This window comes from Vicugna pacos, chromosome 4 (genome assembly GCF_048564905.1).
Source record: "Vicugna pacos chromosome 4, VicPac4, whole genome shotgun sequence".
NCBI classification, from domain to species: domain Eukaryota; kingdom Metazoa; phylum Chordata; class Mammalia; order Artiodactyla; family Camelidae; genus Vicugna; species Vicugna pacos.
The window spans coordinates 70599142-70611503 of record NC_132990.1 but is presented as its reverse complement, the minus strand read 5'-3'; the positions used below and the strand labels follow the sequence as shown (position 1 = coordinate 70611503).

At 37.0% G+C, this 12362-nt stretch overlaps 1 protein-coding gene across 5 annotated transcripts in view; it reads left to right on the top strand.

The window, feature by feature from the left end:
- Positions 1–12362, top strand: part of NR6A1 (nuclear receptor subfamily 6 group A member 1) — a 202611-nt gene that overhangs the window by 23859 nt on the left and 166390 nt on the right. For 3 of the 5 annotated variants that reach the window (XM_031677526.2, XM_031677528.2, XM_072960115.1), the window contains exon 2: positions 9067–9108. In XM_031677526.2, coding sequence (XP_031533386.1) covers positions 9067–9108 — 42 coding nt within the window. Of the gene's footprint in view, positions 1–6705; positions 6789–9066; positions 9109–12362 lie in introns of those variants that run through there. The other 2 variants (XM_072960114.1, XM_072960113.1) reach the window with 2 other exon arrangements.

Below are 12362 nucleotides of genomic sequence, written 5' to 3'. Positions count from 1 at the left end.
TTCTTTACTGACTAGCCTGATTCAAGTGCTACTTGCCATCAAGACATTTCCACTTCCCTCTGGGAAGAAATAAGTACTGTTTGGCTACTGCTGCTAGATTCTCCAGTAGGACATTTCCTTCATAATTCCTTGTATCCAGTCAGATTTTTGTTTTCACGTTTAGATTGTAAGAATCTAGGGATAACTAGCTTTATTCATCTTTGTGTCCCTTATTAACACCGCACAGTGCCCTATACGTTGAAAATGCTAGGTAAATATTTTACTGAATTTGATTTTAGGACATAGGAAGTTTGGCATCTAAGAAGCAGCAGTTTTTCACCCTTAATCTTGTTCGTGAAATGTCCTTTGTGTTTATGTGGTGCTATAAACATATGTTGGTTATTGCTCTTCTATCTTGACTCCAGTTTGAATAGTTTTAAATTTTTTGTTTTGGGGTTGCTTCATACTAACACTCTTTGTTTCAGATTTGAAAGATTCTGGGGTAAAAGGTTAAAAATGTTGTGTCTCTGTTGCCACACAATGGATTTCTGAAGTTGGGAGATGAGAGATGGTACTGAGTTTTAGGCATTAATGATTAACCAGTATGTCAGAAAGATTGGTGTCCAGAATTATGTTTCTAATAAGAAGTAATGTAAAAGTCATTTAGAGAATGGGAGTTTTTTTCTCTTCAGTTAAAATGATCCATTTTAGAGTTAAGCCAAATCATTTTCTTACTAGGATTTTTTAAATGTGTGTGTTTCTGCTTATAAAAACGATATATTTTCAATCAGAAAAGTAGAATGAAGGGGAAAAAATTAGCCATAATGTCCACACTAAGATAATCAATGGAAAAGATAGGCCAAAATGTGCTTTATCATGTTTATATGTATTGGAATATAGCTGAGCTGATTCTGAAAGTATATGATTTTATATTTTATGTGGTATTTGCCCATTATAAACTCTTAATAAACATTTATAGTGTTCACAAAATACTCCTCTGAATAGGTATGCCATAGTTTTATCATTCTGTGTTGAGTTTTCAGTTGGCTTCTTATTTTGTACTACTTATTTCCCACCCCTTTCTTAGGATAAATTTCCAGAATTGATCCAAAGTGTTAATGTCTTCAAGGCCTTTCATGCTTCCATGCTGTTCCATTTTTATATGGGGTTTTTCAAAGAGAATTAGGAAAAGGTACATTCTGCTGCTTGTGAGGCATCTCTTTGGTTGCATCTGCTCCTCACTAATGAATTTCCTGAACAGACCTGGCTTCTTCTGTTCCATCACACCATCTGTTGGGGATGATATAGGGCATATTCTGAAATGACCTCAAAAGCTCACACAAACCCTTTGGTCTGTAAGACTTTTCTTCGGTTAGTCTTTAAGATGACAGTGAGCAAAAACAAACAAACAAAAACAACAAAAAAACTACACTCTCCCTACTCTTGTTGGGAGCAACATGCAGGTTTTAAAAGAAGCTAGTTCTTGCCTAATTATTTTATTCATAAATGTAAAGTTTTATAGTTTGGTTTGGTCTGGTTAGTGAGGTTACTCTGCTTGTGACATAGACATCTTGGATTATCCAAGAGGAGGTTTATAATGGACTCATCTGAGGTGTATTTTTTCTTGGACTCTGAGGTCCTGCTGTTGTGAGGGTGTCAGAGTTTGTTCTTTGCAGTAATATTGAGCTCCCATCTATCTGGCTGTTGCAAAGCACTACGATACAAAGGTGAGGTTTTACTAGTCAAACTGCTCTGAATAGAAGTTCTCTTGTTTTGACTTGTGTAACTTTTTCCATATAACAAAATACAGTAATCTCTTTAAGCCTATAAATTGGAGATAACAGTAGCTCCTTTCAGTAAGAAGTCATGTAAAGCATCAACCAATGCTTGGCATACGGTAAGGACTGAATAAATGGCGACTCACTGATTATTTTATTGTATGTGTGCATTTTGAAATTTCTTTAACCTCTAGGTTGAATGAATAATTGTCAACAATCCCTTTTGTTACTGCAGAGATCCAGAAATTGTAAATGAAAAATGTCAGAGGCCCATCAGTACATGCAGTTTTCTGTGAAATGCCTGTACTATATTTCCATAGAAACACTAATGACCTCTGACTCATCAAACCAAAATGCCTTCCTAAACTGTTTTCACCTTCTGATTCTGTAGCCATAGCCTTGAAGCTCTGTACTGCCTTTTTTTTTTTTAATATTTTAAAATTGAAATGTCATAATCTTAGGCTGGCTTTTCTGCCTTCAGTATAGTTTCAAGGCTGTAATTACAAAGCTAGAAGCCTGAAAAACTGCATGAAAGGTGATATAGGTTGATCAGGTGGAACTTATTAATGTTTCCATAGAAATGTAGACACTTCTTGTAAGCAGCATTTAAGCTGAGCAAATATGTGGGCATAATAGGTTATATAATTGAGGATCCTTGGCTTCCCCTCCCCCACTCTTTTTTTTTTTTTTTTGGCCGCTAAGGTTTCACATTAAGAAAATAACATTAGGAAAAAAGGCTTTGTTTTTGTTACAGTTTTTAAAATGAGACCTTGACATTTGAAGGTGGAGAAAGGGAAAAATGACTTGAAGCTCTGCCAGCCAGCTTTTGCTCTATGGACTTGTGATGTTATGTCCCTGTATTCAAAAGCACTTTCTGTTATTCCTGAATTATGGTTTGTCAGGTTGCCTATGAGAAACAAAAGCTAATGGCCTAAGTGGCTTCTACTCACTGGATAGAAAGGAAAGAAGCAGATGTGAATTTAATTCTCAGCTGATCCAAAGAAAAGTGTTTTTATGTTAGCTTGGGTTTGGGGCTAACTTGCAGGGTGCAAACCTGACCACGAGGCAGGCCATGGTCTGGCTAGCTAATGTTTGTTACCAAAAAGAAAAAAAAAGCCACATTCCTCTTCAGCCTCCACCCAAGCCATTCATTGTACCCAAAGGAGCCTAGAAGATTGAGCTGGGGAAGGGCCCTGAAAAATGGAAGAGTTCCTAGAATTTCAGGAGCTGTGGATTGTTTGCCATGTATATCTTGGCTACCCCTCCTCCCAGCTCTTCCTTTTAACTCCTTATGCTTTTAGTTACCTGGTTGAAGTTTTCTAACCACTATATTTAAGTTAGCAGAATTGGACTGTATTGACAAACCTAGGTATATCCGTATATTTCCTTTGTCAGTGACTCTATTGCCTGTAAAGCCAAAAACTACCCTTGTATGTCAGTTAAAACCCTTTATGATACGGCCCTGGCTGGGGCTCCAGTCAAATCATATACCAGCTGACATTGTTCCCTCTCTCTGCTTGTGCCTTGTACATGTGGCTTCCTCTGTGTGTTTCTCCGATAGCCCTGTTCGGTGAGTGCTTATCCCTTCCACATGCCCCTGGCCCCTTGGCTGCTGCTTCTTTTCTCACTAATATTGATCACAGCTACCAAACACTTACCAGTGACTTAAGTGGATCATTTCGTTGAATCTTCACAACAATCTACAGATGAGGAAATTGGCTCATAGGATGAAGTCACTTCCTAAGCTAACGAAGTTCGTAAGTCATGGTGCTAGGGCTCAAGCCTATTCTAATATCAAAATATATGCTCTTAGTACTCTGCACTGATTCCCAGTTGCATCTCGTCCATTTGTCCCCATCTGTCTATCCATCATTCACTCCCTACAGTTAATTTTTTAAAATGTTACTATTTATTTTTACTGTCTTTATTTCATTTGGCTTTATTTTTTTAATAGTAAAATATATATAACATAAAATTTACCATTTTAACCATTTTTTAAGTGTACAGTTCAGTGGCATTAAGTACATTCACATTGTTGTGCTCCCCAGTTAATTTTAATTCTGAACCCCCTAGACTATTCATTGTCTGACAGTAGGGTCAGTCTTACTGATATTTGTATCTTCCAGGCCTAGGACCTCCACAGTGTGGGCAGGTACTTAACATTCAAAAGAATAAGTGACTATTTGCTAGGCTGATAGAGTTACTTTTCTAATAACAGCTGATAAACTTATGAATTGGTTAGTAAATAACACTATTGTAAACATTTCCACATTTCATTTACTTTAAACCTGCAACAGAATCCAAAAGGTGGCATAACAAATTGAGAAGAGGAAAATCTCTTCTCCTGTCTTACATTGTCCATTGTAATAGCCACTGCCCTTATATGGCTACTTTAATTAAATAAAATTTAAAAATTCAGTTGCTTAGTCTCATTAGTCACATTTCAAGTGCTCAGCAGTCACATGTGGCTAGTGGCTACTGTTTTGGACAGTGTAGATAGGGAACATTTGTATCATTGTAGAATTTCTGTTGGACATTCATTGTTATTCTGCAGAGAATAGTGAAATTTATTTTCTCTTAGAACTTGATATTTTGGGAAGAACTTCATTTTAGTGGCATATGGTTTAGTGCCATTGCTTTTTAGAGAAAGAAACAGTTCCTAAACATTTACTGAGCAGCTTTTCCTGGGATCCTGGAACATGCCTCAGCGTTGGGGTGGGGATATGTTTGGGGATGAAATGGGAAACTGATAAAGATGACCAGAGCTGATGATCCAGAAAGGACCAGTGAATAACTTATATATCACTACAAAGCCTGGATAAAATTTTTTAGCTTTTTCTTGGAGAGTATGGAAAACAAAATTCTCTACAACCTGTATTCACAGTCAGTAGCCCTGAACATGATTTGATGTGGGAAGCACAGGGACTTAGGAGCTCAGGGTAGGGGAACCTAACTAAGCAGAGCAGTTTCAAAATGCTTTTAGATCCTGATTTCCTTCTGGAAGCTCTGTTTCATTTCATATTGCACATTTAAAACTATTTGAAACTTGAATTGCAGTTGACTAGGTGAAATAATGTTATATCATATTTTTAATTAAACATTTTAATTAATGTTAATGTATGATTTCTGTTTTGGGGAAAGATAAGGTTTGATTTGAATTGTAGAACTTTGCCTTTTAGTGGCCTCACCTTAATTTTGCCTGTGGGCTTCAAAATAGACTGGCAGAATCATAACCAGGATCCAAGTCTTTACTGCACCATGCTGCCTTTCTAAGTTAAATTAAATTAAAACATTCCTAGAGTAATATTTAACTTGCTTTTGTAGAAGACACATTATAGATTACAGTTAGCTAGTCTTTCAGGCTTGGGTTTGTTTACTGGCATTACCCATGGCTTTTATATGTTCACATTTGGTAAAAAATGGATACTCAAAGTTTATTTAAGATCCTGTTATGGTGGGTGGGAGGGTATAGCTCAAGTGGAAGAGCGCATACTTAGCATACACGAGGTCCTGGATTCAATCCTCAGTACCTCCATTGAAAAACTAAATAATTACCTCCCCTTTGCAAAAAAAAAAAAAAAAAGTTTGTATAAATAATAGCCAAAGATGTATTATTTTCTGTATACTATATAATTCACCATCTTCTCTGTCTTCTGTGAAATACAACCTTTTCTGACACACAAAAAAGATCCTATTATGGTAAATACATAACTTTATAGTCAAAATAGTAAAGAAAAAAATCAATAATTTTTTAATCTGTTACTGAAGCCAATCACAGACTGAGGAATCACTGATCTTTTTCCTATTGTCAAATTTTCTCCTATTGGAGAAAAGCTTATCAACTGGATCTTCCTCTGTATTAAAGAAAATCCCTAGACTTTGAGCCATTTATTGACCTCCTGCCGTAAAGTAGGTGATTTATATATATTCACCAAATCTCACAATGGTTGAACAAGATGGTTATTTTTATCCCCATTTCAAGAAATAGGTATAGGGTAGTTAATTAAAAATAGTGGCAAATCTGGGGTTTGAATCCAACTCTAACTCAGATGAGTGAAACATAATTTCACTATGCATCTGTCTTCTAAGGTAACCAATGATAAGTGAATGTAAGCTTTGCACTAAATTATAGAGTGCTTATGAGCATGGTGACTTCATGATATATCTGTCATTTTAGGAACCAACCTGCATTTTCTTTCACTTTTTAAAGCAATTTAAGTCACTGTCCTGGATTTCCAGAACATTTCCTAATCTGTTTAATGTGTTGTATTCTGTGTGACAGAAGGTTTTGGGGTTATGTTTGTGTATTTATGTGGCTTAGTGATCTGCTTTTTTACCAAACAGCTCTGATATCCTTTGCCTTTGTGTTAAATTGAACACACCTTGGGGTTACTTCTAGCAGTGATTTGGATTCTTCTAGCTAGCAATCATTTTGCTAGCTAGATCTGGTTGAGACTGTTTGAGACTGGTAGCCAGATCTAGCCATTCCACTGACTTGTTGTCAGGAGGTGGAATTAACATTGTTCTCTGTATCTCCTCAGGCCTCCTGCATTAGTGATAATCTGTAAAACCAGAGACAACATTATTAGCCAATGGTCTCAGGGCTGGATGGAGGGAATGTAGACATAGTTACTGAATTCCATAATCAGGGCTCTTTGTGACCGTTGGAGGAATTTTTTAGGGCAAATGAAAAGAGTTCTTCCTTTAGGGGCTAGCATACTACATTTGGAATCACTACATCAAACAATTTCCAGGCTCAAAATATTGGGGAAAAAAAAAGGTTCAAGAATCACAGCAAGTAAATAAACAATGATGTTATAGGGTTCCATCCACGGTCTTTGAGGATGATGTCATGAATGGGTCAATAGTTACCTCCTATCATCTGCTCTTTGCTACCACGGATACAGCCCTAGATCGGATGGATCCTTGGGTTTAGTAGTAGCTCACACATGTTGAGCTTTTACTTCGTCAGGTACAGTGCATAGTCATTACATGCACTATCTCATCTAATCCTTTTAACAGAACTATAAGGTAGGTGCTGTTGTTAATCCCAATTTATAGCAGGGTTAGGGTCAATCCTACTTGGGTCATGGACTGATTGTGTAAAAGGGTAAGTCTCCAAAGGAAAATCGGGATGCCATTAACAGAAGAAGGGGGGAGTGGTTGCTAGGCAGATAAAAGCAACAGACATCCACTTGAACTGTTTTTCTTAGGGTTGTCTTTGTTTTTTAGTCACCTCCCCTTTGTGTTTGATTTAGTTACTTTGAGTTCAGAATGGTATTTGTTTTCAGAAAATGTGTTAGACTTTGTCCTTTCTTGAGACTTCTAATACAGTTCTTTCATTTAATGGTCAGAGTCTGAGGTCCAGAATAGGGGACTTGAGTGACTTGCCTAAAGTCATACAACTAAACTAAAAGTGGCTTGAACTATAACTTTGCTACATACATTAGCCTTCCTGTGCTTTTGTCCTATTTTTGAGTCAGTTTATGTTATGTGAACACTCACTCTCAGTTTCTCTTCTGCCAGGGTGTTCAACATTGGACCCATGTGTAATGATGAGTTATTTCCTCTTTGCCTAGTATCTCTCCACACTTTCCTATTCCTGTTGCGTTTATGTAGAACGGCTTTAAAGTTGCTCTGAGGTGAGCCTTCTTAGGCATCTCAGCCACTTTCGCAGCTTCTAAACTCTGGTTTTCCAGATCAGATTTCCTCATTCAGACATTCAACACGCTTTTCAGGCTAGACTTAAAATTTTCTGATCCTATGACTTTCTTTCCCTAGACTAATTTGAGGCAGGATCGTATTTCCTGTTTAGTTCATCCTGCGTTTGAGCACCTTGCATAGTGTACTGGCAGCTGCTCTGGGCATAGAAGCAGCTCTGCAGGTGGATGTGCACAGACCCTACCCTTGAAGCATGGAGGAGGCTGTGTTTCATGGTGGTGATGATATCTGAGCTGGATCTTGAAAGATGATGGATAGTTCTCTAACAAGTGGAGAGGAAGGAGGATGCACAGGAAGGCAAGAAGGCATGTGGCATGTTTGGTGAATGGTGTGGCCCAAACAGCCCAGGATTGCAAGGACTTTAAAAGTTATGGTGTTTAAACATTCTGCCTGCTATTTGAATCCCTCTTCTCCACAGTGATTCTTTGGCTTCTGGCTGCCCAACTCTGATGATAGAAAATGCTCTTGTATTCCTCTAGTCCTAGGGGTTTGCTCCATTATTTTTGAATTTATCGTTGAGATACTACAGTTGATGTTTATTGAACAGCTACTTTGTGCTAAGCTTGTGAGAGATAATGAGGATACAGCTGTGAACAAGACAGGCCCAGTCCCTTTCCCTGGGTCAGTGGAACACTATTAGTGGAACAGTCTAATAGTGGCATTAGACATTGAAAAAGTAACTCCTAGTTGATGAATGCACAAAGCATTATAGATCATTATTACAGGGAGCTTTGACCTTGTGTATGAGGCAAGGGTAAGGGAGGCAAGAAAAAGCTTTTCTGAGGAAATGCTTAAACTGAAGTTGAGTAGAAAGCAAACTGGAGAAAGTAAGCAATCGTTCCAGGAAAAAAGAACTTTTATTCACTGGGTATGGAATACCTACTGTGTGTTTGCTATTCACTGTGCTTGATCTTTCTCTTCAGCATGATAATTAACACACTAATCAGACAGATGTAGCTCAGACTTTTTGGGCTGAAATGTACTTTGAGAGATATTTATTCCAACCTGAATAGCATATTTATTAATGGAAGAATTGCTTCCATTTATGTGTACAGGTAAAAATTATTCAACAACTGTGAAAATTTTAAGTAAAATTACCCTGTTTGATATTTGTTATAAGGTCACATTTGTGTATTTTACTTTCTTTTGGAAGGTAATTAATTGATAACATAAATAGAACATGACAAATATTAAATGAATTGAAATTTTACTATGAATTTTTATTCTAATTACCATTGGCATGCCTTGCTTATTCATAATTACTTGTGCTGTGTGTTTATTGAGCTCCTACTCTGTGCCAAGGACTGTGCTAAGTAAGCATTTTGTATCAATGTTTTCACTTAATCTTCTTTACTACTTCATGATAAGTACTGTTACTATCTCCATTTTTATATAAAGATGATTAGATGGAGGCTCAGAGAGGGATATACAGTTGCTAAATATTAAGTCAGAGCTAAGATTCAAATCCAAATTTGACTTCTGAGTCTGGATTTATTGTCCACTATATGATACTTGATTTTTTTGTATTTGCAAGTACCTTAGAGTAATTCATGAATCATAATCTTTTTTTCCTGTTGTTTCTCTTTAGGTTTTTGTCAGGACGAATTGGCAGAGCTCGACCCAAGCACTAGTAAGTTCTGAATGTTCCCCAGGGTCCAAGGGTAAGAAAAGTATACGTGTGTGTACCTTTAAATGTATAACTTAAATGTGTATCTGTCATTGATAGAGCTATTGGCTGAGATTTTATTTTACTTTAATTTATGATTATGGGAGGGCATTCTCTCTTTTCCAGTTATGTTTTCTTTTTCTTCTCCTAATACTGTTTGGTGGCCAGAGTCCAGCCATTTAATAGAAAATTCTTTGCTGAAAATTTCTGTGTAATACTGTTCCTCTTATTCTCCGTCATCCCATGAAACCAGCAGCAACAAAAACTGTGCTTTCATTTAGGCACACATACAACCATATACCCACAACCGCTTTTTAAAAGTATTGGCTAATTTTGACATAATGGCTTTCAAAGAAGGATTATATAAAGGTTTAGATATTTATAGTTGATAACCTTCATATCACAGTTTAATTTCTAAAGCATCTTCATCTACATCCTTAATTTTAAGGTATAAGAATGACCATTTCAAGGTCTAATTAAATGAGGCTTTTCAGGACCATGTAAGTCTTGACCATAGATAATCATCTGTGTTTATAGTGCTCTCATACTGTGGTGAACACCATTCTGGGATATGGTTACAACTATTGGAAATAGGACATGGGGATATGCAACGTATACAGACCTCATTTTGCTGTAATTCCAAAATGTCGAATGATAGTTTAGATTGAGAATCAGTGAGATGATCCAGAGCTATTTTTTCTAGTTCTAGTACTTCTTAGGGTCATGGGGCTGGCTGTTTGTCACCAATCTGCTGTTGTGGTAAGTGAAAAAGTTCACCTCACCATCCTGGCTAGTATCAGCTCTCTGAGGGAGTTGGCTCACACACGTTAATAGTATAAACATTCATGTTTGTCCAACTAATTATTAATTGCAAGATAAAATAAGTCTCATAATGCTTATCAAACACCAGGGAAATAGATTTGTCTTTTTGAAAGTCATAAAGTTCAGAATCAGCTTAGTAGGTGTAATGTAGGCTCAGTTTACTCCATCTTCCCACCTGACATCCCAATACCTGTGAGTGAACACACTGTTTTCACTTTGTCTTATCAAAAGCTATCATTTAGGAGGAGAAGTAAATTTTTGAATCATGGTCTTTTCTTAGAAGTATTTTTGAACACTAGGAACAACATTGACGTGCCCTGTAATCTTTCAGACAGAACTACACGTAAAACAAGCCAGATAATTGAGAACTCATTTTAGCATTTGAATGTTGTCTCTGCTCCAGGCCCAGTTCTAGGCTTCAGGGATGCACAAAAAATAAGTCTGTGTCCCACCCTCATTTATTAACAGTCTATTGGAAAATATTTCCTTGTCTAGAATTATTTGAAAATATACTTTTTTAAAACCTCTAACTTAGCACTTAGTACCCAAACTTACTCTCCTTTTCTGCACTTAGTGGCAATTGAAAATAGCTCAAAATAGTCTTTAAAGGCACTTGGTATTCTTATGGAGATTATTATTGGATGATTATTCTTTCTGGACCAAGTAATTCTACCTCGTTTAACATTTCTGCATGGAATCTCTAGCTAGATATGGTGATTTATAGACCTCTCCATTCTATGAGAATGAACAGATATTGAACATAACTTTATATATCAGTATAGTATGGGAGTTACCTTAAAAATAAGCACTCTTCTTTTAAGAGTTGTGCTTAGCTTATGTCGCCAGTATTCTCAGTAATCCCCATACTGTTTCTGTGAAGCTAGTGGTATTTTTAGTCTTCCTCTTTCAATGTATAATGATCTGATATTATTATAATAATGAATAGGCAGAAATAAAAATTTATCATCTTGGTATGAACCAACTTTGGAGTTCAGTTGAGCGCGCTCAGTTCTAGCAAAAGCGGTAAGAAACCTCAAGACTAAAATAGGCTGTACATGTGTAAGTAGGTTATGGTTGTTGATACTGCAAATTCCACGGCTTCTGATGGGAAAGGAATAATATTTCCTATGTTAATATCTGTGACTTTTGCACATTAGAGTTTTCTCTGCAATGCGTCTTTGGAATTTAGAGGCTCCAGTGTCTCCCTTACCCACCAGATTCCTGATAGGGAAGGTGTGCTCATACGTGCTTATTTTGAACCAGGAATAACCATTCTTGCTGATTTCCCATTGTGCTTGGCAGTGGTTGTAGATGGCAAGTTTGGGATAACAGGTGGGGTGTGTTGGAACTAGATAAGGGAAGACTGACTTTGTCCAATTCATATGGCTTTTCCCCCTCTACCTTTTTTGTGATGTTAGAATATGGGCAGCTGTTCACACTGTGGCTGCCTTCCTATGATTCCCGGGCTTTCTGGAGTCCAATGTTATGGCACAGGTTCAGGCTAAGTTCATTTCTACAAGAAGCATCTCTGTACCCTGCCTATTAGCATAAGCTAGGGACAAGGGCAGTCAAAGGTCAAGAGAAGTTCAAAACAGCATAACCTTTCTGTGCTTCTGTTTCCAAATAACCCCAGTCTGTCCTGCTCCCCGATTTTTTTCCTCAGCTATCATGTTTACCGTGTAGTTGTAAAACTCAAGAGAACAAGGACTGACTTGATACAAGGGAAATTAAAGAATAGAAGTCATTGTTGCTTAAAACAGGAGAAATAATTGATTTATGTTTGGGGGCCAATTAGGCTATAAAACAGGAACAGTAAAGGGACCTGTGACTTCAGGACAGCTACTTGCTCTGATTTCTGTTCCACAGACAAGGGGCTCCCCAATAAAGGCTGTCAGCTTTCTAGGCTAAATTATTAATTCCTTTCATGCCTCTCAGGGATTGTAAACAGCACATAATACAGGAAAACAATTGATACTGTTCAGTTATTGGCCAGATAGAGGGTCAAAGGGTAAATAGTTGGATTAGCAACAGCTGTTCTTCCGCCAGAGTCAGACTTTTGTCCCTTATTCTGTTTCAGCAAAGCCATTCCTGGGTTTTTGGCCTCTATAGTTAAATCCATTTCTCTTCTTGTAACCATAATTCAACAAATAATTAGACAATAAACACTGACCAAAATTGAAAATACTTGTATTTTAATTGTTTCTGAAGTTGAATATGAGCTTTCTTTTTGGTTACATGCTGACTGTGTTGTCAAGGAAAGTAACTACTTGAAGTTTAGATTAGAAGCTTTTTAGCTGTTTATACCAACTGCCCGTGAATCTTTGTGCAACTTGATTAAAAGAAAAAAATTGCCTTTGTTTAAACTGATGGTAGGATAATGTATGTTCATTGTGGAA